Below are 24,487 nucleotides of genomic sequence, written 5' to 3' on the forward strand. Positions count from 1 at the left end.
TAGATATTCACAAAAAAATTCAAAATACCTGCTTGAAGCAGCACTCTGGGTTATTCCCTGCCTCAGGTTATAGAAAGCGACTGTTGTGCATATGGAGTTTCGAGAACATGTGATGCTTTATATGATCTGATGTATGAAATGAATGTGCAAAACTGTGAAATGATGTCTCTGAAATGGAAAATCACTTAATAATTACATGTCTCACACCGTCAAGTTCACTCAGTGAACCCCAAAAAACATAAGGCAGGTGGAGATTAATAATACATATATATATAGAAGTTAAGAGGAAAGCCAGTGAATTGGTGCGTAGAACTAGTATCTGACAAAGTTCTCAACCGTATAAAGAGAGGTTGCTTAAAGTGAGGTGGCTTGGGTAAAATGCTCAGAAACACGTTCCAGAGGGCACTCTGTGCAAGGTGACGTGAAAGAGGTCAGAATGTTTACAGCATGGTACAAAAGACGTGTATGATCTCAAATATGTATTGGGAGGGGCAGGAATTAAATAAAGCTATTTTTTATTAGGAGTTCTATTCAGAATCTGCCTGCTTCCGAGTATCAGATGCTGGGGGGGTGACAACAAGGGGGGGCTCTTTATGCTCCACCTGTGAGGTTTCTGAAGACATTTAGCTGGACACTGTGAGAAACAGGATGCTGAACCAGATGGACCTTTGCTTTGATCTAGCAGGGCTTTTTCATGTGTTAAAATATTCTTCTGATTACAGAGAAAGGAGGGGGATTTGGTTTATGTAAAGAGAGCCGACTGATGGACAGCCTTGCCTTATAGACCAGCTTTTGATGACATAGTGCTATCCAGATGTTTGGGATTACAGCTCCCATCAGCCCCAGGCAGCTGTAGTTGCAGCGGTGCAGTGACATGACAGAGCTACTGAGAGGGCTCTTGTGCTCGGATCCTGCTTGCAGTTTTCCCCAAAGGCATCTGGTTGGCCACTGTGAAAACAGTATGCTGGACTAGAACCAGCAGGCTTTCCTTATGTTCTTTTGACGGGTTCCAGTTCTGCTAGTTGCCTGAATAAGTGTTAAATCAGAAGCAGAAGATGAACAAGAAAGAGGAGAGGAGAAAGAGGTGCAAAGATGTGTGTAGGATTTGTGTGGTCTTTGGGCAATTCCATGCTTAGACGGCCATTTTATGCTGGTGCCACAAATCCCCTGGGTTGTGATTTGGACTATCATGAGACTGAAACAGTCCCTGTCTCCTCTATGTCTATCAGGAGCTTGATTCAGCAAACATTAGTTACACCAAATATTCAGTCTAGAAAAACTGAACTTGTTCCCTAATACAATGCATCCCAAATTTCCAGAGCCCTGAACCTGTACCCCGAGAGACTTGCTCACATACAGTATGTAGCAATAATAATATAAAAAAGCATCACACTGCCCTACTGCAGACCCCATTTAATCCAGAACAGCAGCAATTGCTTCTGTCTGTGCTGAAGGACGAAAAAGGTGGCCTATACAAAGCCTCAGGCAAAGCAGAAGAACCAGTGCCCCAAAAGTCATTCCTGTCAGTTCTGGGTAATGAAAACAAGGTCTCTGGGATGCAGAAATTCACCAGGGATTTCAATGGATGGTTGGTGTTTGATGTATGAGGCGAGTTAAATTGGTATCAATAAATACTAACCCTGGAATGACGTTCTTTAATTATCAGCGCAGATTATACATCACTTCAAAGCAAACAAACAGCATGCATCGGGCCACAGAGGAGCCGTGTGCAAAATGCAAAGCAGAGGCTGGGCACAGCAGTGCCGCAGAGCAGCTAAGAATTGCAAAGTGCATGGTTAGGAGGGTGTGTATAATCTTCTTGCAGGGTATTGAGCAAAAAAACCCCACTTAAGTTCAGTCTCTAGATCCATGTCTCTGAGATGTCCTTGACTTTGAATAATTATTTGGAAAAAGACCTAAGGGAGTCAGGGGCAGGGTTGTGGGGTAGCATGTATTGGTCTACCTTCTGAGCAAGGAGAAGAATTATACAGGTATTAGATGGATTTAAAAGGGGATTAAGCAAATTAACGGAGAACAAAGCCATAAATGATTAGGAGTTGCAATGGTTATATGCATCAGGATCAGAGCCACCATGCCTCTAAATAACAGTTGCCAGGGAACGACAGCAGGAGGGGATTGTTGTGCTCTTGTTGTTCTTATGGACTTTTCATAATGCATTTGGTGGACCATTGTGGAAAAGCAAGATGCTGGGCTGGATAGGCTTTTGTGACATCCTTCTCATGTTGCTCCTGGAGAACCAGCCAGGACAGAGCAGGTGGAACCTAAGAACACGTATTCTTGGGAAATAGTATCATCCATGTGGGAAGTCTTCAGAAACTGGGAATGCTGAACATATATTCCTAGGGCTGCAGCAGGGTGAGAATCTAGGGGCAATGCAATCTAGGGTAGGCCTCCAGGAAAGATGGTGCACATTGGTGGAAATGAAGTGCCAAAGGAGATGTTTTTATACAATATGACAAAATATGTTTCCCCCCCGCCTGGTCGAGAGAAGCCGAGCGATGCGACATGTGTTTTCCGGATACATCAGAATGCAAACGGGGTGGGTGGAGGGGCAAGAGAGCCGGCGCAGAGCCCACGAACGCCCCCTCGTGGCAAGTCTGCGACCTCTTTCACACGCCGCGCGAGCGTCTGCGCTCCAGCTCTCCTCCTCCTGCGGCGCCTCTTTCCTCGGAGGCGGAGCAGCAGCGCGCAGCAGGCGCCAAGGGCTTGTCGCCCGGACACCTCCCCTGCCAGCCGGGGGCGTGGGCGCCGCCTCCGCCCCTCCTCTCGCGGCCTTTGCTGGGTGTCTCAGGCGCTGCGCCGTCCGCCATGGCTCCGCTGCGCTTCGCTGCCAACCTGGCGTGGCTCTTCCAGGAGAAGCCGACGCTGCCGCAGCGCATAGAGGCGGCTGCGCAGGCCGGCTTCCGAGCGGCGGAGTTGGGCGCCCCTTACGCTTGCAGCGCCGAGGAGCTGCGGGAGGCGGCAGACAAGGCCAGGCTGGAGCTGGTCCTGCTCAACGCCCCGCCAGGTACCCGACCGAGTTGCCCGTGGCTAGAGCCCTTCCCTCGCAGACATAATACGGTCTCTCCACCCGGACCCAGCCTTCTCCCATGACCTCCACAGGCACTACTACAACGGGGTCGCCTTTTCACGGAAAGAGTGAAAAGGCAAGCAGGCAGAAGTCAGCAGGTAGAGCTTAATAGTCTCTGCGTCTTCCTGGAAACACTAAATCTCTTTTCTGCCTGCTGCTGTACAGCTTTTACCTTTAAAAAAAACAAAACAAAGTTGTAGACCTCACCTGTTACCAGTTGAAACTTGCTACTGGTTCCTGCAGGTGCAAAGTCCATCACCTCTTTTCCTCTTTCTCTGTATCAACCTTGGCACCCAAGATAGTGACCAACACCTCCCTCTCACTTCACTGTACACTGGATGTCTCTTTCACAGGCTTGGAGAGAAGATATGGGTCCATTTTCTTGCCCCCCAAGCCCTGCTACCTCCTAGGCCTTTTCCCTTACACTCAAAACGGTGGTTGTTTCAATCGAAGATATTCCTAGTAGAGGTTATAGACTGCTCTTCTGCTTGCCAAAGACCAAGCAAATAAAGCTGTTTGTTCTGTGCCTCTCACCTCTTCCTGACCCCAAACATAGGAGCACTTAGCTGACATATAGGACAGCAGGTATCATTTATGGCAGACATCTATTTCCTACTATTGTCCCCTGCAACTGGTGTGTGTGTGTGTGTGTGTGTGTGTGTGTGTATACAGTGGTACCTCGGGTTAAGAACTTAATTCGTTCTGGAGGTCTGTTCTTAATCTGAAACTGTTCTTAACCTGAAGCATCACTTTAGCTAATGGGGCCGCCTGCTGCTGCTGCGCCGCCACTGCACGATTTCTGTTCTCATCCTGAAGCAAAGTTCTTAACCCGAGGTACTATTTCTGGGTTAGCGGAGTCTGTAACCTGAAGCGTATGTAACCTGAAGTGTATGTAACCCAAGGTACCACTATATATATATATACATACATACACATACTGGGTAAATCTTACTGCTCTTTCCCCAGGAAACCAAGACGGTGACAGGGGCTTAGGGGCAGTGCCTGGCCGCCAGCATGAATTCCGGGAGGCCCTGGCTTTGGCTGTGAAGTACTGCAAGGTCCTGAAATGTCCAAGGTAGTATTTTAAGTAGTTAAAATATATGTATATTGAACACCAGTGTCATCCTTGTGCCATAATACAGGAATGATCAGAATTGCTGCAGTGGTTGTTGTGTTAATTGAGTTACATGTCTCCTCACTATTGCACTTTGAAAGTGAAGTGGTATAATTTAAGTGCCTTTTTCATCACAGACCCATGCAAAAGCAGGCCCTCAAACCTGGAAAGAAAGCAAAGGGCAAGTTATGTGTTTGCCTGTTTTTTTACTTGTCTGTCAGCAAACCTGCTAGCCATGCTAGAAAGAATCAATTGCTATCCTTTATTGAAATGAAGCGTATTTCGTCATCTTCCCCCTGCCCCCGCTCCACTCTGGGGTCTTCTTTGCTAAAGGTGGGAAATTTGCTAAGGAAGCAGGCATGGGATCTAGCCCCTTTCCATAGCTCCGTGTCCATAGTTCCATAGTCTTTTTCTTGCCTTATACAAGGAAACCATAAATCTTGTAAGAGGCACGAGTTAATGCAGGATTGTTCCACAAAAAGACATCTGATTTACCATAGCTACTGCCCCTGCTGCTGCTGCAAATCTTCCCTTGCTAAGGGTAGTGTCTTCCTGCGTTAAAATATGCAGCATGCAGCCTTTATTAGGACAGTCTTGTAGTACATAAATATTTTAAAAAGGAGAAGGGCAATTAAAGGCCAAATATGAGCGAAAGGGAAGAGAGTCTTATAGGAAGATAATTTTTGCACAGTCATGTATTATTTCAAGGGAGGGGCTGGTTTTAAGGAGGATTGAAGCAGGGTGGTGTGATGGACAGAAAGTGGAAATTTGATTCCAAAGATAGGGAGGAGGAACAAAACCTAAAGAACAGTGATAATGTTGGTGATAACAGTGAAGATAAAGATCCTTCTATTAGTGAATACACACATTCTCTCCCATTTAGGGCATCCCCAGCCCTGGCGCTGAGATTGGCACCTTTGGTAAAACTAGCTACTTTCCTGCCTGGAGTGGTTTTGTTTTAAAACCTTGCTTATTCATTCACTAGTTAAAAGACAAGTGTAATAAGAACACCTTTTCCATTTTAAAGGCTTTTATTTTCTGAACACAGTGGCATCTTTAGACATGACGTAGCCGGTCTATCACTCAAGGCAAACCCATTTGGGGAGGAGCCATAGCTCAGTGATAAGAGCAAATGCATATTCTTGCATTGCAAGGGGTTGGACTAGATGATCTTCAGGATCTCTTCCAACACTACAATTCTGTGCTTTGCATGTAGAAGGTCTAATGTTCCATCCCGGGCATCTACAGGTAGTGCTGAGAGACACCCGCCTGAAACCCTGGAGAGCCGCTGCAAATCACTGTAGATCAGCCTTTCTCAGCCTTGGGTCCCTAGAACTTGTTGTACTACAACTCCTATCATTCCTAGCCAGCAATGGCCAGTGGTCAAGGACAACGGGAGTTGTAGTTTAATGACTTCTGGGCACCCAAGGTTGGGGAAGGCTTGTGTAGACAGGCCTCTGGTCTGTCTAGCTTAGCATTAGCAATATAATTTCCCATGCTCATCTCAAGCGGACATGAACTTCTGGATGGGATGTTTAGCAGTGTAGTTAACAGAGATTCAAATGAGTAACCACATCAAAGGGATGAACCAACCCGGGCAGCTCCACTTAGGGGCATTACTGAGCATGGAAGTGTTGCTTGCAGTCTCTGCTGTGCAACAGAATGAGACACCTCACCTCTGAGTGCGGAGGGAGAGAAAACAGGCAGTAAGACGCAGGCTAGTAATGAATGACAGATGTTGGGACATTTCCAAAAGCTCACCGGCAATACCAATTTTGCATGGCGCTTTGCGTTACACGAAGAAAGCAGAACAAAGTGGTGCAGCTGGCTATTTTGTGTAAGACCATGCCCTTTTAACTTGGAAAATTAACAGCAGTCTGTTTTTGCAGTTGTACTCGGCAACACTGTGTAGTATTTTGCTAAACTGTAAAACAGACACACTGAAACCAAGCAGACATAAATTAGTCATAACTAATGCAAGTTCAATTATTTTAGTGGGTTCACTCCAAGTATGATTTTAGTAGGTAAAGGTAAAGGGACCCCTGACCATTAGGTCCAGTCGTGGCCAACTCTGGGGTTGCGGCGCTCATCTCGCTTTATTGGCCGAGGGAGCCGGCGTACAGCTTCCGGGTCATGTGGCCAGCATGACTAAGCTGCTGACTAAGCATGACTACTAACTATTTTAGATACCACCAATTAGTTAGAAATCCCATTCACCCTCAAGCAGCACATGCATGGAAATGGTGAAAGCACATCATCATTCCTACCCAACTGATTGTGTGTGTGTCCAGCATGGCAATCAAATACTACTAAGGTTCTGTCAGTCTGCCTATAGTGATTTTGCGTATCTGGCCTGTGGGTGCTGTTTGTGAGCTCATAATCTATGCCAAGCTAGGTGAGCTCATGGTAAATAACAGAGTATAGTTTGAATGATTTTGATACAGACGTTCTTGTCATTCCTACTACATGTTGCAGGTGTTAGCTTATCCCAGCTGAAACCCTGGTGTAGCGATGTGTGTTGATTGCTGAGTGCTGGAGGTGGCGTCGTGGGTCAGTGCATCTCCTCAGGGGGAAATTAAAGCGGGCATGAGACAGCTTTCACTTCAGTAGCATCATATCAGCATCGTGGATGCCTCGAGGGCAGAAAGCCGTCAGCACCGCTGCTTCTGTCCCTCTTCCATCCTGATCCAGCCTTTTGCTTACAGGATCCACATTATGGCCGGGCGAATTCCTTTGGGTGCTGAGAGGGAGGAAGTGTCAGCAGAGATGGAAGCCACCTTCATTGAGAACCTCAGATATGCTGCTAACATCCTGGCTCAGGTAGGGGCTGGGTAGATGCCTGTTAAGCAGCAAGCTGCACTGCTTCATCAGAAGGGTGAGGTGCCTATTCAACAGTGATTCCATTTGGGGGTGAGACACTTTCCTGAGCTCCAGAGAACCCAAGAGGCAAAGTGTTAGCAAGACCTGCTTAAAGAAGCTCCACCCCAGTTATTGGTCAGGCCTGGCAGGAGGGCACACAGGAGTGGTTGGGCACTGGTGGCAGTGGTTAGGAAACTGGCCAGTGACAAGAAATATTATAAAAGAGGTGAGCTGCCCAGCAGCAACTTTCCTTCACTTGCTAGCCTAAGGCACTGAGTGGATATTCTTCCATTTCCTTGCTCTGGTATTACAGGAAAAGATCACTGGATTATTGGAGCCTATTAATAGCCGGATTACTGATCCCCGTTACTTCTTGACTACTCCAGAGCAAGGTAGGCCATGGCCTAAGACTCCTCCCTTCTCCTCAGATAGGGAATTGTCCTTCTAAAGCGGTGTTTTCCAAACTTGGGTCTCCAGCTGTTTTAGGACTACAACTCCCATCATCCACAGCTAGCAGGTCAGGGATGATGGGAACTGCAGTTCAAAAGCAGCAAGAGCCCCAAATTTTGGATACACAATTCTAAAGCAAGGGTGGGAAACCTGTGACCCCCTAGATGTTGCTGAACTACAACTCTTCATCCCTCACCGCTGGCCACCGCTCCTATTCAATAGGAGATTGAATACAGCAACATCTGAAGGGCCACAAGTTCCCCACTCATGTTCTAGAAGTTGCTGGAGAATGGGCTTTGGGACTGCACGATGACAGGAAATGGAGCAAATTGCTCCCACCCCCCGAATCAGTTGTGATATTGTGAATCTCCATTTTCTTCAGCTGCTGCCATTTTGAAGAAGGTGGGAAGCCCCAGCCTGAAGCTGCAGCTGGTGAGTGTCACTGAGAAAAACCTGGATTCAGCCACAGAAGTGGGTGTTGGGCTTAGAGGACCTATTACACTGGTTGGTGCAACAAGAGGCCCACCAGAGAGATGAGAGGGGCTGAAAAGCAGGCATCCCCAACCTAGTGCCCTCCAGATCCCACCACCCACTGCCCATTGCCCATTTTGGCTGGGGCTGATGGGAGGCCTAGTCCAGCCTCTTGGAAGGCAGCTAGATTGAGTCTTTTTATGCTTACTCCACAGGACATTTTCCACTGCCAGATCATGGATGGTAACCTGACTCAGAACTTGGAAAAGTATTTCCCAATTATTGGTAAGACAGGAAAGGTGCAGTGGTTCCCTAGTATGGCTTCAAAACTGGAATCCCTTGCAGGGGCTGTTCCTAAGCAAAGGGGCAGATGCTTCTGTAGTGTCAAAATAGTTCCAGTCAGACCCCTATGCCTAGTCCTCATTTGCCCCGATGGTTTCCTCCTTTCTCTGCAGGACATGTTCAGTTTGCCCAGGTACCAGGACGGCATGAGCCCGACAGCCCTGGTGAATTAAACTTCCCTTACCTCTTCCAGCTGCTGGAGTCAATGAGTTACAGTGGCTTTGTAGGATGCGAGTACAAGCCCAAAGGCAAGTCTGCTTAAATTATCCCAAGGGAATGGGGGGAGATTTTGCTGTGTGAAATGAAGCGTTGTAGCTGGGAAATTTTTAGGCTGCTGATATAACCCACTGTTTCTCTGCTTCACAACTACCAAAACTGTGGGTGGGGTGGTGGTGCTGAAGAAGTGCAAACTTGGTGTTGCTGATGCTTTTGGCTTCCCTTACAGAAGGCACATTGAAGGGGCTGGGCTGGCTGCACTCATACTGGAAGAGTCATGGTGTACTGGATAGTGGAAGCTGAGGGGTTAAGTTCAGCAGCTGGAAAACTGGACTAAAGAGCATCAGAGGTGGAGTGCAATCCTACATGCCAACTTGGAAAGGCAATGTTCTTTTGTTTGTCTCTGTTCTGGATGCATTTTGCCTCCTAATAAAACAAAATAGCATTCCTGGGGTCTTGCTCCAACTCAAGTCCTGGAATGGCTAAAGGCTTCACTCTTGTGTCTCTGTGTTCCTGAACAAATTACATTCCTGCCCGGTCTTTCCAGTAAGAAATATAGCCTTCTATTTATTTTTTTAATTACTCATTGCAGTTATAAGGGTTGACCCACTAAAAAAGGAAAGTTCACTTTCCTGGAATCACACTAAGCAATGATGCTGGCATGCCTTTCACAAGAATGGGGACTAGTGTGGTGCAAAGGAAGGGAAGTCCCTGCCTCTCCAGATCTAGCTCTTTAGTACCACTTAGTGGCCCCGGATGAGATTTCCTAGATTTAAAGGGGCATCTTAGCCTCTAGGTTCTATCTGCATGCTGCCGCTTAAATTACTCGCATTCCAGATCTTACACTGCAGCGTATAACCATGGGGAGACACGAGTGGCACAATTCAATCTGAGCCCAAACCAACTTCCTTAGAAAAGAAACTGGCACCATCATGCAAGCCTGGAGTAAGACCTTGGCACTGGTCCCTGCAGTGCATCCTGGCAGATACGCCATTCTGGCAGGCTGTTGGGAACCTACTTCGCTTCGCGCCAGGGATAAACTCAGCAGCTTGTAGGGGGAAAGCTATGACAAAAGATTTTTATTGTTATAATTAATGATCCATTTTATTTAATTTACTGTACATTCACTTCATTTATATATAAAAATTCCCATCATTGTGCAGTTCCCTCTCGCTAAAAGCCATCCAGTGAGTCACTCTTAAAAGCACCAGGCCAAGTCAGCAGCTCCACTTGCCTTCAAGCCCTGGCGCCAAAGTGCCCAAGGGAAGGTGGCACATCTGTCCATATATGCCTCATCCTGTAGTTTTTTAGGGAAGGTGCTTATTGCCCCCCACCCTTAAGGCTGTGCTGTGCTCTGGTCTCCAGAGCGGTCCCCCTCCCTTGATTCTGTTCAGCTCAATCAGGCTTCAAAGTGTCCTAACCAAGCTCTTACCCAGCCAGCTGTAGCCTCACATCACCCACTACGGTCCCCCATGTGTGCTTCTGCCACTTGCGGTGGCCTCTTCGCCCCAGCTGGGCCTGTGCAGCATGCCCCAGGTGGAAGGAGCCAACCAACACTAGAGCAGCCCTGTCCAGAGATTGAAGCAAGCTGTGTTTATGACCGATTCCAGATGGTGGTACGTGGACACCAGCTGCGGCAAGGGGCTCTCGCTGTTCTGGGGCTGCACTGGGAATGGTTCTCGAAACACCACGGTCAGACTCTGCAAAAAAAGACAGCTGGGTTAAACTAATGGCACTAGCAAGACACGGGGATCTAGCCATCTGCCCATAGTTAAGCAACAAAGCTCCCCGATAGCCTTTCCTTAGGCCAAAGACTCCTCTTGGGAAGGCTGTTCAGATAGGATAACTTCAGGACATTTGAGTTAGCAGTGCCTGGTGCAGCACAGGGCAGGCGGAGCTAGTTAGATGTTCAAAGCCAAAACAGCAGCCCCAGGGCTCTGAAGTTGTATGTCATCAATACTGAGTAACCCTGAAGCCCACCCCCTTTGAACTGCTGAGCTATGAAGAAGAAAGGGTCTTACCGTTTTTCCTGAATGGGAATCAAGGAATACAAGCACAAAACAGTCTGTGAATTTCTGGTTCAGCACGACCTGCAGAGTTGGGGGCAAGAGCGCTGCATCAAGAGAGAATCATCCGCCACATTAAAGGAAGCAAGGCAATAATTGCATTGTTCCCACTGGGAGGGTCAGAACTTTTTTCTGGGGGGTAAGGCAGATGGGTAGGAAAAAACCAGTGGGCAAGGGGAACAGAAGTCCATAAAGCCTCTTGATCTCACTCACCCACCTCCAAATCCTGGACTGAAACAACCTTCCAGTAACTAGAGGGCAACTTCTAATAAGGAAAAAAACCTGAAGGACTGCATTTCAGAATTTCTTTCCATTGTCGGGCCAAGGGGAGCTGGCACGGATGAGTGAAAATGCCAAACCTGACCAAGCAAAATGATCAAAGTTCGCTCTTGATTTAACTGACAGGAAAGCTGGTTAGCAGGGAGAGGCCCACAGCTGGAGAGAATGATGCTGGAAGGGACTTACCAGGTACTGAGTACCAGCATCTGCGTTCTGGAAATGGCGGCAGCTCTGGGGGAAACGGCTCAGCAGCACCTTGATAAGACTCTGGTACCAGGAGACTGTCATGGTGAGGAAGCAACTCTGCCACAAAGAGAAAAATGAGCATAAGCCACCGGATGTCCACTGAGAGAATAGACTGCTAGATTAGATGGGCTCTGGTCTGGTCCAGCAGGGCTTTGCGTTCTTTAGCGTCCCGTAGCTTGGACCATGCTGGGGTCCTTTGAGTGTTTTCTGCCCGCCACAGTATGTCACAAGTGTGCGTACACCCATACAACATGCACCCCCACTGACTCAACCAGCTCAACTCACCAGCTGGGGATCAATGTCAGCAATCGATTTCCTGTGCACGGCGTCCAGCAGCTCCTCCAACTCGCCGAGGGAGAGCTTGCCCAGCTTGAGCTTGTCAGAAGCAAGCGGCTCAAGCAGGAAGAGCCTCTTCCAGAGGTTGTCTCGGCGGCAGTGGCACTTGGCAAGCTGCACCATGCTGCTGAGCTGCTTCTGGGCAGCAGCCACCTCGGAGGCAAGAAGCGGGAAGAGCGGGGATGTGTAGAAGAGCCCGGGGCCCACCTTGACCTGGGGACCTCCTGCATAGAACTCCCCACTGTCCTCCACCTCCTCCCAGGGCTCTGGCACTTCCTTCCGCTGCCAGCCCCCCTCTGCCGTCTCCCAGGCGGCACGTCCCAGAACTGGCTCCAGCGTGTCCCGTTGCAGGCGTGGCAGCTTTTTGAAACGGCGCATGTCGGCCGTTAGTCGTGGAAACAGCTCCCGTTGGCTTGTCATGATCACGTAGAAGTGCAACCTGGGAGGAAGGGAACAGTTGCCATTGCTGCTTATTGCCTATCTCGCTCACCAACAGCCCCACAGTGTGGCTTCTTGCAGATAGACAGCAATTGTACTGCTCTCCACTTCACGTGTCCATTAAGTACCTAGTCAACCCATGGCCCAGACTGGTTCCCTGCAGCCCAAACTTAAGGTCCACCAATGACAACATTTTGGAGGTCGCAAGGTGGTTAGATTGGTCTCAACTAGGGCCAGGGCCTTTTCAGTACTGGCCCGGACTTGGTGGAACGCTCTGCCACAAGAGACTAGGGCCCTGCGGGACTTGACATCTTTCCGCAGGGCCTGCAAGACAGAGCTGTTTCCGCCTGGCCTTTGGTTTGGACTCAGTCTGACCCTTATGTTTCCCTCCCCTTATGGTCTTGATTTATCGGCTACTTTTAAAATGAGGCTGCGTTTTAAATTGCATTTTAACCTGTGTTTTAAATTGGTTCCCCGCCCCCTATTATGTTTTTACTGTGATTTTATTGGTGTTAGCCGCCCTGAGCCTGGCTCTGGCTGGGGAGGGCGGAGTATAAATAAATTATTATTATTATTATTATTATTATTATTATTATTATTATTATTATTATTAAAAAACATCACCCAGCTGCCAATAAGCTGCTCAGTTCTTATTTTTGGCACACTGCATGTCTGAACAGTCAAGGCTGTTCAACCTCGTAATTGCTCAGACAAGTGGCTTTCCCTCTGACTTGCAATTTCCCAGTTCATCTCTTACCTTAGCATATGTCGCTCTGACTCACTTTGCTCCTCAAAGGGAGCAGCATTGTGGAACACAAGCATGGAGACATCGAAGTCGTCGTGGTGACGCAACCCCTCTGAATCCTTGTAGGAGCCAGAGCTGTAAGGAAAGAATGCAAACGGTTCTCTACATGGTCAAGAAAGCAGCTGCAGTCCTTTTGGGCTACAGTGTGGACTGCAGCCAAATGGACTTGCATTGCAGCGGGTTGTTCAACTGAACTAAAAATAGACCCTATTGTTTCCTACAAGTGTGGGGGCGGGGGTGGAGAACAGCAGTGTTACACTCGTGACTTGACTCACCACTGTAGAATGACGTGAGAGTCAGACATATGTGACAGCTTTTTGGTTCGTAGCCCTATTGTCACATAGTACAGTTTGGGCAAAAATAAAATCAAAGCAATTTAGGAGAGAAAAATCAGTGGCTAGGAATACATCAAAGAGTTTGGAGTTGTAGGATAAATTACACATCAGAAAGCCAACAGATGAGCCTGATACAAGGACCATTCTGTGTCAAGTTTCTCAGTCCAGGAATATATGCCTGACCACCTGCACCTTATACCACCATCCAAGCAGCATAAAAAACTTTGTATTTGTGTCTTTTTTTTTATTAGAATCATGTCTGTTTTGCAAACAGATATTGGTAACTGCAGCAGCCTGGTAATGCAGAAAGCTAGTGTTTGAAGCCTCCCCAGTGCTAGAAAAGGTTTGTACACACAAGTATTTTGTGAAAAATGCCCCACATTTGACATTTCCCCCATCTCTGAATTCTCAAGCCTTTTAATGGACTGCTATGTCTAGTTTCAGAGCAACTGGCATAAAACACCAGCATGCCACAACTAAGCTGGTAAGAAGGTTGTTCTATCCTGAAAAGCAAATCTAGGAAATCCATGGGCATCGCATATCAAGGACTAGGCAGCTGGAAAAAGTTGTGGGACCTTGTCCCACCTGTGTGAGATCAAAAAGCTAACGCCACCTGGAAGAGACTGTTTGGTGTTTGAATCAAGAACCTAATACGCAGGTAGGCAAAAGCTAGGCTTACTTGTGCCATACCTGGAGCCAGTGTGGCTGTGTTGTATTCCAAAGGAAGTTGACGAAATTGGATTTCTTTTGAAGAGGATAAAGCACCCTGTGGGAATGGGATTCTGGTAGCAGCAGTTAAAAAATGTGGCACCAAAGAGACAAGAGTCGGTTCAATCCAAGGAAGGAAAACAATAGTTGGTAATCTGAATGCCAAGCTGCTCACATGAGGTTTCTCAAAAAGAATCAGAAATTCTATGTTAGCAAAACACAAACACGGTCTCTAGAGGCAAATGTTTTATCCGTATCCTCTCCTCAACTGTCAGCGGCAGTAAAAATTGGTTGGCGGAACTGTCCTTGGTTGCTTTTGACTGGTTGAGAATGAATGCGAGACTCCGCAATAAGCAAAATTTAGGTAAGTGACTAGGAATAATAATAATGACTAGAGTACAATTTACAATTTTTTTAAAAAAATTTAGAGAGTTAAACATCGTCAGAGCTGTGTGGTCTGCATTTCCAGGCCACCATGCATCTGAAAACATAGACTCTAGCCTACAAAAGCTTATTCTACAATACAGTATGTTAGTTGTGGAGGGCTAAAGAGTTGAGTACAAAATGAAATGCCTTCTTGTGGCACCTTAAATTAAATACTTCCTTTGTAAATCAAATACTGACAGTACCTTATTGGACTTCTGCAAATAAAAATATATTTTTCCCTAAATCACATAAAACAAATAATTCATTTGCAATCATTCAAAATGCATTTTTGTCAGTCCTGGACCTAGTGGGTTAAGTCCTAGGTAACACAATATAAAGCCTTAGGCAGACCCTGAATTATTTAATCTTTGTGCAGTGCCTAGCTATGTTAGGTGCATCCTCATAATCATCATCACCACCGCAGAAAGACGTAAAAGGTGAGATACCTGGCGGCCTTTTGAATGACAAAGGTGGAAGAAGATGCATGGCACATGAAGCTTAGGGAGTGGGGCTCACAGACAAGTGTCATAAGTGGCACTGAGACAAGAGATTATCAGAGCAGCCTGGAAATCACTTGCCTGTTCCAGATGGAGACTAGGGCATACTCATTTTGCTCAGGGCTGGGAGTGCCCTTCTTGCCCTCAGCGTTAGTTCCTGGTTTGGCCATGCGCAGTGGTTTCATATGATAGGTGTTGGCGTGGTCAGTTATATAGTTGTACAGCTGGTGTGCTGTAATGGAGCTGGTAGGCAAGGTCAGCGCACCTGTAGGAGAAGCGGAAGGATTACCATATGTTTGCTTACGGCCATAGGATCGCTTGGTTCTGGGAGTCTGTGTGGGGGACAGAGGTCTATCTGCTCCACAAGACAAACCTGAAATGACTCCCTGTTTGTGTTATTACATTCCTTCGGGATGCTGTCGTCAGAGATAGTGCAAACATCTTCCAGATGTTTGCCAGAAAACCAAGGGAAATGCCTGCTTTGTTCCTTTAAATCACTGTTAGTTGTTGGCTACTTATGTCAGCACACTGTTTTGGGTTTATTTTCCTTTTTGCTGATCTTCTAAAATGATCTTCTAAAATGTTTCCCTTCAACTCCTTGTTTGAGTGCCACTTGCTTTACAGTGTTTTATTAAAGTAGCTCTTTAAGCCCACACAGACCTGGTTCTTAGCTACTGGGTTCCAGAGTTCAAAAGGCCCTTCTGTTGTTAAAAACAGGAAGGGTTTTATAAGTCCTTTAAATTTTTGGCATTCTCCTGTGCTCATGTAACCAGGTACTTTAGCGATGTGGAGCCAAGTGTGCTAAAGGAGGGCCAGCAACACTGAGTTTTTACTCTACTAGAGTAAAACCTCCTTCCCACTTGTCTATGTCAGATTGGAAAGCTCATTGCTGTTAGGACCTGACTGGTTTACAGCTTATAAGCAAAGCAAGAGGTCCCAAGACAGAGATGAAGATGATGACAGGACCTTTGTGACTTCTCGGAATACAGCCACCTACTGGGGCCACAGAACAGGTGCAGTTGGCTGTGCGGAGCTATAGCTGTCTAAAGTCTCCTCAAATGCCCCCAGAAGTTCTCACCTTGGAAGATGTGATTGCGTCCAAACTTGGGGATGTCAGGGTGCTGGGCAATGAAGTCTTCCAGAAAGCTGGTGAGGTGATAGCCTTGCCGCAGCGCCATATGGGATCCAAGTAGGTACTGGTGCACGATGCGCAGGTGGAAATCGTAACTGAACGAGTGCACATGCATGAGATCACGCACCTTGTCGCACTCCTCCGTGAAGAGCATAGAAAGCTAAGGTGAACAGAGAGAGAAATCAGACCTGAAGCCAGTTGCCTATGGAAGATGCAGTACAGTGGTGCCTCGCAAGACGAAATTAATTCGTTCCGCGAGTCTTTTCGTCTTGCGATGTTTTTCGTCTTGCGGAGCACGGTCAGTCGCAACTGCACCTCTTCAAGTGGTTTTTTTAAAAAAGGAAACAAACTCGCAAGACGTTTTCGTCATGCGAAGCAAGCCCATAGGGAAAATCGTCTTGCGAAGCAACTCAAAAAACGAAAAACTCTTTCGTCTTGCGAGTTTTTCGTCTTCCGAGGCATTCGTCTTGCGAGGTACCACTGTACTATTTTATGGTGCTGTATAGAGGGGGGTCAGAAAAGTACAGAGAAAAGGAAGTAGTGAGGGAAGTAGCCTGACGTTATCCAATCTAGGCAGCTAGGTCATACCTTACAGAAAACACCAGAGTGCCCCTGTCGCTAGCCACTGAACCCTGGTGCCCTTTTACCTACGCTAGCCCTTTTGCCCTTTTGCTTCAACCTGCAGGAGAGCTAGCTGGATGAGGACCTTGCCTGGCTACTAAATTGCCAATCTCAGATGCAGGTAAAATGGGCATGGTAATACAGCAGGTGGCTCATGGGGACTGTGGTTTCCATGTGGGTCCTCCATTTGCTTCTGCTGAAGGTCCTTTCAAAGGGATCCACCAAAGATTCCATCAGTAACACAGGGGTGATCTCCCCTGCCCGGATGAGAAACATCAAAGCTGCAGTGTCTCTGTGATCAGTTTAAATTGCCTCAGCAACCTTTTTCTTAAAAAAAAAGAAACAAAAAACTTTCTACTCTTAACACTCCTAAAGGGCAAAAAAAATAGAGAAAGGATAGAAATAGGCAAACTAAAAAGTCTGGCAGAACTCTGCCAAGGTCCTTTACCTCTTGGAGTTAGGGAGGTCTGGAACTGCAAGGAGGTTCTCTACCACAGAGGATAGCAGTGGCAAGTCTGATTTGCACAGCCTTCCCTATTGCAGTGAGCAGGAGAATCAACCCTCCCCCCACTATAGGAAAATTGGGGTGCAGCAGCATGTAGTAGGACTGGCTCCTGTAGTTCCTGTCTCAGGAGGACCAGGCAGGCCCATGTGTGAGGTGCTACCACCCCTGAAGTTCTACTCAACATATGAGGAAGAAGAGGAACTTTGTGGCTGTGGGAGGTGGAGGCAAAGGCCGTACGCCAATTTCCACAGAAGAGTGGAATATAAAACGCCATTAGACTTGGAGGTTTCCAAGTACAGAATCATGCGTCTGAGATACAATTAGGATAAATTTAAGCCATCACAGTGGATCTTGCCATCAAATAAACAAGTTGTCTGGCCCTTCTTTAAAGTACCGTATTTTTCGCCCTATAGCGATGGCGAAGGTGAGCGCACCTTCGCCATTGCTCCCGGAGCTTGCGGGGCTGGGGGGAGCTGGAGCTTCCCCCGCCCCCAAAGCGGGTCGGAGAGTGCTGGCGAAGGTGAGCGCACCTTCGCCATCGATCCCAGAGCTGGGGGGAGCCGGAGCTTCCCCTGCCCCCAGAGCGGGTAGGAGAGTGCTGGCAAAGGTGAGCGCACGTTCGCCATCGCTCTCGGAGCTTGCGAGGCTGCGGGCGGGGGAAGCCGGAGCTTCCCCGCCCCCAGTCCCCAGAACGGGTCCCAGAACGATGGCGAAGCTGTGCGCAGCTTTGGCATCGCTCTGGGAGCTTGCCGGGCTGGGGGGATTGCTTCCTGAAGCCTGGAGAGCAAGAGGGGTCAGTGTGCACCGACCCCTCTCGCTCTCCAGGCTTCAGCGAAAGCCTGCATTCGCCCCATAGGACGCACACACATTTCCCCTTCATTTTTGGAGGGGGAAAAGTGCGTCCTATAGGGCGAAAAATACGGTAGTATATTTAAGGCTTATACGGGTAAAGGTAAAGGACCCTTGGACGGTTAAGTCCAGTCAAAGGCGACTTTGGACTCTGGTGCTCATCTCGCTTTCAGGCCAAGGGAGCCAGTGTTTGTCCACAGAAAGCTTTCTGGGTCATGTGGCCAGCGTGACTAAAGCGCTTCTGGCAGAACAGGACACCGTGACAAGTGCCAGAGTGCATGGAAACGCTGTTCACCTTCCCGCCGCAGCAGTACCTATTTATCTACTTGCACTGGTGTGCTTTCGAACTGCTAGGTTGGCAGGAGCTGGGACAGAGCAATGGGAGCTCACCCCTTTGTGCACACCCAGGGTGCTCTGTGGGTGAGTGAGGATTCGAGGCAACTTAGGAGGTGCTGGCTTGGTTTAATTCAGGAGGAAAACATATAAATGGGAGCAGATGCCTAAGTAGGCACAAGAAGAAAAAATTGGAAGGATCTGCTTTTTAAAAAGCTGTTTAAGAAGTTTGCGCAAGTGACATTTCCATCATTACAAATAAGGCATGTGCATTTTACACTGTTCCAATCCAATTGCCAATTGCAAGCATTTTTGTTTACATTTTGTTCTAATATTTCTTTCTGATTTGTCAGAATTCCAGCTTCTCTTTTTTATATAAAAAAAGAGAACCAGGCGCTCATTTCCAAAGACTGGAAGAATGAGTTTGTAAAGACTAAGGCAGCATCTCCTAAATGCTTAGACCAAAAAGTTTCCAGTGCTAAAGTGACTTTTAAATATGCTTCAAAAAGTTCACCATTTTCCCTCTCCCATGTGTCAGTATCCTACGAGCCCCATTCTTCTTCCTCCTCTAACATTGCAGTTAAGACAGAATAGGGCAACCTGATATGTTTCTCTAAGCAGTTAACTTCTGCTGATGGGCTGGCCTGGTGTATGAAAATTAGGTAATCAAGTAATCCAACGTTCACATGATTTGTTGAGTCTTCTGTGAAGCTGTAGCAAATTTAAGCTGTTTAAGTTGTGGAATTCTGTTTCACAGTTGACTAAAAGCAGATTTAAAGGCAGCAGCTTCTATGTGGAAGCCACTGAAAAAAGCATTTTCCCACACTGGTACAGTCAAACCTTGGCTCCCAAACACCTCTGGTTTTGGAATGTTTTGGTTCCTGAACGCCGAAAACCCAGAAGTAAATGTTCCGGTTTTGGAATATTTTTTCAGAAGCCGAACATTCAACGCAGCTTCCGCTTGAGTGCAGGAAGCTCCTGCAACCAATTAGAAGCCGTGCCTCAGTTGTCAAACATTTCTGAAGCTGAATGGGCTTCCGGAACGGATTACGTTCAACAACCAAGGTTTGACTACTTGGACTACTGCAATGCGCTCTATGTGGGGCTACCTTTGAAGGTGACCCGCAAACTGCAATTAATCCAGAATGCGGCAGCTAGACTGGTGACTGGGAGTGGCCACCGGGACCACATAACACCGGTCCTGAGAGATCTGCATTGGCTCCCAGTACATTTCCAAGCAGAATTCAAAGTGTTGGTGCTGACCTTTAAAGCCCTAAATGGCCTCGGTCCTGTATACCTGAAGGAGCATCTCCACCCCCATCGTTCAGCCTGGACACGAAGATCCAGCGCTGAGGGCCTTCTGGCGGTTCCCTCATTGCGAGAAGTGAGGTTACAGGAAACCAGACAGAGGGCCTTCTCGGTAGTGGCGCCCACCCTGTGGAACACCCTCCCTTCAGATGTGAAGGAAATAAGCAGCTATCCTATCTTTAAAAGACATCTGAAGGCAGCCCTGTTTAGGGAAGTTTTTAATACAGTGGTACCTCAGGTTAAGTACTTAATTTGTTCCGGAGATCCGTTCCTAACCTGAAACTGTTCTTAACCACTTTAGCTAATGAGGCCTCCTGCTGCTGCCACGCCGCCGGAGCACGATTTCTGTTCTCATCCTGAAGCAAAGTTAGCAAAGTTCTTAACCTGAAGCCCTATTTGTGGGTTAGCAGAGTCTGTAACCTGAAGCGTATGTAACCTAAGGTACCAGTGTATTCAATGCTGCATTGTTTTTAACACTCGATTGGGAGCAGCCCAGAGTGGATGAGGAAACTCAGCTAGATGGGCAGGGTATAAATAAATTATTATTATTATTATTATTATTATTATTATTATTATTGACTGTACTTCATGCAGCAGATATCCTTAGCCTCTGTGCTGGCATCTACACTTACAACATCTACATGCCAGACTTCCACAGCTCAGGTAGTGGCTGCATGTGTCAAGATCTCTTTAAATGTTACAGAACACAGTTGCTACTAACATTAGCGCAGGCAGTTTATATACTATAATCTGCTCAGGCTAGATTATAGAGCTGCTCAGGCAACTCGCTGCTGCTTCCAGAATGTGTCCGGTGTCACTGGAATTCAGGGTGTCAGTGGGTGTCTCCAAACCCCAGACAGAGCGAGATGGCAAGTTATTTTCTGCATTTGAAGGAAGGAATGGAACTCTGTAGGACCAGCTTTCTTCCCCCAACCTCTCACAGTGCCCAGTGCTATGGTCTGACACCCCATAATACAGTAAGAGACCCAGCTAAACCAGGAATAGGCATAACCAAACACAAAACAAACCCAGACAAAATGGGAGCGTATCCTCTCATATTCTGGCGTCAGCTCCACCTAGTGAGATAACAGAGGCTGTTTGTAGCTACGAACCTGAGAAGGGTTGTTGAGCAGTGTGCAGACAGGAACCAAGATGCTCTCCATTTCAGAAACCAAAGCTATGCCTCCTGCAGAAGTACTGCTCAAAAGGCTGCCAGTCCTACCTTGCGGGAAGGGTACAGGCTGGCACTTCTAATCCTCACATATATTCAAGAGTAGGGGAAGCCTCTCTTGCCTGGGTCAAGCATGTCTAGATCTTCAGGAGAAGGCATGCCTTCTGTTATTCAGAGATCCTGGGGGCAACGCCCAAGTCCTGAAGGAAGCTTAAAGCTCAGTGCAGCACAAAAGGATAGTGGCAATCATTGTTTCTCTCTGCTGAGGCGCAGCATAAGCAAGCAAACACAATGGGGAAGGTTACCAAGCCACAGCCAAGGGAAAATGTGGCCTTATTGAGTCCTCAAGCTCAACTCCTCCACCCCCTTCTCAAGGGATTCCATGAATGTGTATTTCAATATCTTCTATATCCATCCAGTTCTGACCTCCAGGGCAAGAGAGTGAACATAGCAATATTACCTGTGAGTTGACAGTCTGCCCCATAGGGATTCGTGAGCACTCCAGTGCGTACTGCTTCACACAGAAATAGCAGCCCTAAGGAGAACGGCACCGGGTGAGATATTGGCTTTTATCTGCCCCTAACAACTACACACCGGCATCTACAATGTTAACTACTGCTTTAAAAACTGTTTAGAGGTGGTATTCCTGCTTTCATTCAGGATAGGCTGTCTCAACCTGTATCCCTCTCCCAATGCCCATTGAGTGTGTGTGTCAGTTGAGTGGTTAGCCATACCTTCAACTTAGACCCACCTCACCCAACTGGCCTATGAGCACTTGCGATGGCTGCTTCCCCTTAAACAAACTGGCCTGGCCTGTTGTGCTTAGCACGGAAGGAAAACCTGTTTCCACTCACCTGGAAAGCTAGCTCCATGAGCACGATGCCCCCAGGCAGAGCTCTCTGCAAGTGGTACGTGGTGACAGGAGGGCTGGCGCTCTGGAAAAGAAGCATTTGCACTGGAACAAGCTCTGTTGATGCCTAGGGAACATGCTCCACCCCTCTTTCCAATGGCCAAGCCCCCTCTCCCTGCCGGAAGGTCCCCCCAACTCAAAAAGCCAGGCTGCTCACCTTTGGGCTCCCCTCCGCCTTTGGCCTGGTGTATGAGAAAGAGGCCCGGCCCTCAATGCCCATTGCTGCCAGAGCTCGGATCCTGCTGGTGCTGCTGAAGAGCAGAAGAGAGACAGGGAGGGGGAAGATTAAAGATCTACAAGGGTGTGCTGGCAACACATCTTGATGAAAGGGGGGTTAGAAACAGACTAGGATCCGCGAGCAAACACCCCATCACATTTCTTCTATGAAAAACTTCCCGTGGAGCTCCTGCTAATTCCCCCTCCCTCTAAGCAAGCATGTCCATGGCTGCCATAAACTTGCTACTGCCCAAAGCAGCATTGCCATCATTATTCTTAACCGGATGTCTTACCCACCCTTCACCGTAAGGCAGGGCTTGGCAACCTAAGCGGCCCACAAGTGGCCCATGGGGGTTGTTTAACCGGCCTATGGACCCCACCCCCGCTCACTCGGGGACCCCTGCCGCCCACTCGGTCAGCTCCCGGGCACAGCGCTAAACCGGTGCGGAGCGGAGCAGAGCAGGGACCGCCTTCCACGACGTTGGCTGGCTTCCCATTGGCTGCAGGAATTTCCGTGCCGGAAATAGCATTTGCACATGCGTGCACACTCTGGCCCACTGCTGCATCTGCGGGACTGTGAACCAGCCCAAGGCACAAACACTTTGCTGACCCCTACCATAAGGTGTTGGAGTTGCAGCTACTTGAAGGTACAATATCAAAAACTGTTTCGGGCCAATTACAGTCGCCACAATAGGGTGGATCCATATATTTACTACTACCACTTGTGCCCTCCTGACAATCCCCACTGACCTGCGGGTGGGGGACGGCGGGCGCACCTGCACCACAATGAAGCCCATGCTCTGCAGGTACTGGATGTACTGCTGCAGGAAAGTGTGGCACAGCTCCAGCAGCCAGGCCTCATCCTTGGTCCGACATGGCAGCCCCTCTGCGGAGTCACAGCTGTGGCTGCGGTCCCTACCGGATGCCGTGGAGTCATTTGAGCGGTGTCGCTTCTGAATGGCAAAGGAGTAATGGGAGAATTGGCATTTTTCCTCTGAGTAGGCAAGAGAAAAAGTGCCTTAGAGGAAGGGTGGCTAGCTGCCTGTTCAGGAGGCGGTGTGGCCTTCCAAGCACATTTTTCTGTCCTGCCCCCAAGACCCCACTGAATTTTGCAGCGAGGCAAAAGTCCTCCCCCCTCTCCCAAATCCAGTCATCAGATCAACAATTTAATGGGCAGGGAGGGCCTATACCCCACTTCTCAGGTGATGCGCATGTGTGTGGGGCAGCCACACACACCTTTGCGGTCTCAGGAGGGTTGGGCAAAGGGTGCATGTAGCTCAGGTGAAACAAAAGATTAGCCACTCCTGCCTTAGAGTGATATTTATGCATTTGGTTTTCATCCAATGCTTTTAAAAAGCAGCTGTGGAAGGGGGAGATTATTGGTTTGCTTCTGTTCTTATTTTTATTATGGATTTTGTGTTTGTCAATATTGTGGTTTCATGTTGTGAACTGCCCTGATATCTGCGAGTACAGGGTGGTATACAAATTTTATAATACAAATTATTTAATAATAATCAAACCCACCCCCAGAAATCAGCTTTGATAGAACTTGGGGATACATACAGAGCAGGGTCCTGCCCCACTCCTAGCCCCCAAAGGCTAGGAGACTCTCAACTCTGTCACCTAGGTCCTGCCAACCTCCTTCTAACCCATGGGAAAGGCCTCTTGTAAGTGTCTCCTCGGCTGCCTCTTCCCGGTATAGCTGGGGAGAAAAGAAATATGGGAGGGAGGAATGACAGCATTATGAAGGACTCTCTCCCCTCTCCCCACCCCCCACTTCACCTTCCCCTCCGGCTTGTTCTGCTGGTCAGCCTGAATCTGTTGCCGGAAGGTGGGATCAAAGAGCAACGGCGTGGCACAATAATGGACCAGGCGGGAGGACTGCTTCAGCGTTTCCAGATCTGCAAGCTGCACAGACACAGACACAGGAGGTTAACTACGACAGGTCTCCAGGCCCATTCCATATGGCTATTACTGTGGCCCCAAAGTGTCAGCCCTGAGCATGTAAAAACTTTGGGAGACTAAAAGGTGGAGCTGGTAGAGTTACACAGTGATCATGAACTCATTTCCCAAGGATTTTGCTCCTGCCTATAAAAAACATATGCAAGCATGGCATTGGCAGCTTGACAACACAGCTCCGATCTTGTGGTATTTAGATGACGTGACCATTTCTTCATTTCTGAAAGCACTGGGGGTGGGGTGGGGGGTGTCAATGACTAAGAGCCACGATGGCTCTGCTCTTCCTTCACAGCTGGAGGCAGCGATGCTTCTGAATACCGGTTGCTAGAAGCCACGGGAGGGGAGAAGGCTCTTGTGCTCTAATCCTGCTTGCAGACATGCCCTAAGCCGAATGTTTCATTTCAAGTTCCGTATGAAGCGATGCATTAACTTATTAAAACAAAGACCCACCTCATCCCCATTAAGAGAGGCTGCTAAGAGAAGCACGCACAGCCCAGTTTCATTTCTCTATCCTTGTGAGATTCGACACTCACATGCTCACGTCAGCTTATTATGCAAGATGACATCTCTTACCTACCTCAGCCTAGATCGCAACATCCCGTGAGCGTGATGGTAAGGATAGCATCTCAGGCACCTTACGTCACCTTCTCAATTTACACTACAAAACAGCTGCTTACATGGTACATATTCTCATCTGTCGGCAATAATGAAAGACCAGAGTGATCATAGAGGGGAACGGCCTTCATGTCACTCCACCTGACCTTCCCTGAGCATAGCCAAGAACGAAGCAGCGCAGTGCACAAA

General features: G+C 47.9%; 2 protein-coding genes across 4 annotated transcripts in view; one reads left to right on the top strand and one right to left on the bottom strand.

Moving 5' to 3' along the window:
- Positions 1 to 2,643: 2,643 nt before the first annotated feature.
- On the top strand, positions 2,644 to 9,037 carry HYI (hydroxypyruvate isomerase (putative)). The gene is made up of 8 exons (XM_053392744.1): positions 2,644 to 3,028; positions 4,058 to 4,166; positions 6,911 to 7,025; positions 7,378 to 7,456; positions 7,897 to 7,946; positions 8,201 to 8,270; positions 8,441 to 8,575; positions 8,773 to 9,037. Exons 1-8 carry the CDS (start codon positions 2,830 to 2,832, stop codon positions 8,844 to 8,846), a joined length of 831 nt encoding a protein of 276 aa, XP_053248719.1. The 5' UTR covers positions 2,644 to 2,829; the 3' UTR covers positions 8,847 to 9,037.
- A 918-nt stretch (positions 9,038 to 9,955) lies between these two features.
- Positions 9,956 to 24,487, bottom strand: part of SZT2 (SZT2 subunit of KICSTOR complex) — an 87,361-nt gene continuing 72,829 nt past the window's right edge. For all 3 annotated transcript variants that reach the window (XM_053392748.1, XM_053392746.1, XM_053392745.1), the window contains exons 60-71: positions 23,507 to 23,632; positions 22,475 to 22,677; positions 21,666 to 21,759; positions 21,453 to 21,533; positions 21,059 to 21,133; positions 15,758 to 15,971; positions 14,761 to 14,944; positions 12,666 to 12,788; positions 11,420 to 11,909; positions 11,075 to 11,191; positions 10,565 to 10,633; positions 9,956 to 10,243 (exon numbers count right to left, since the gene is read on the bottom strand). In XM_053392748.1, coding sequence (XP_053248723.1) covers positions 10,100 to 10,243; positions 10,565 to 10,633; positions 11,075 to 11,191; positions 11,420 to 11,909; positions 12,666 to 12,788; positions 14,761 to 14,944; positions 15,758 to 15,971; positions 21,059 to 21,133; positions 21,453 to 21,533; positions 21,666 to 21,759; positions 22,475 to 22,677; positions 23,507 to 23,632 — 1,920 coding nt within the window. In that variant the 3' untranslated portion in view covers positions 9,956 to 10,099. The remainder of the gene's footprint in view (positions 10,244 to 10,564; positions 10,634 to 11,074; positions 11,192 to 11,419; positions 11,910 to 12,665; positions 12,789 to 14,760; positions 14,945 to 15,757; positions 15,972 to 21,058; positions 21,134 to 21,452; positions 21,534 to 21,665; positions 21,760 to 22,474; positions 22,678 to 23,506; positions 23,633 to 24,487) is intronic.

The sequence above is a fragment of the Podarcis raffonei genome, chromosome 6 (genome assembly GCF_027172205.1).
Source record: "Podarcis raffonei isolate rPodRaf1 chromosome 6, rPodRaf1.pri, whole genome shotgun sequence".
In the NCBI taxonomy this organism is placed as follows: Eukaryota; Metazoa; Chordata; class Lepidosauria; order Squamata; family Lacertidae; genus Podarcis; species Podarcis raffonei.

What these genes read in the sequence shown, in the direction of transcription:
- HYI (XM_053392744.1), top strand. Translation starts at nt 2,830, where the DNA reads ATGGCTCCGCTGCGCTTCGCTGCCAACCTGGCGTGGCTCTTCCAGGAG. An exon ending in CTGCTAACATCCTGGCTCAG is followed by an intron (nt 7,026 to 7,377) that starts GTAGGGGCTGGG and finishes CTGGTATTACAG; the next exon opens with GAAAAGATCACTGGATTATT. An exon ending in ATGCGAGTACAAGCCCAAAG is followed by an intron (nt 8,576 to 8,772) that starts GCAAGTCTGCTT and finishes CTTCCCTTACAG; the next exon opens with AAGGCACATTGAAGGGGCTG.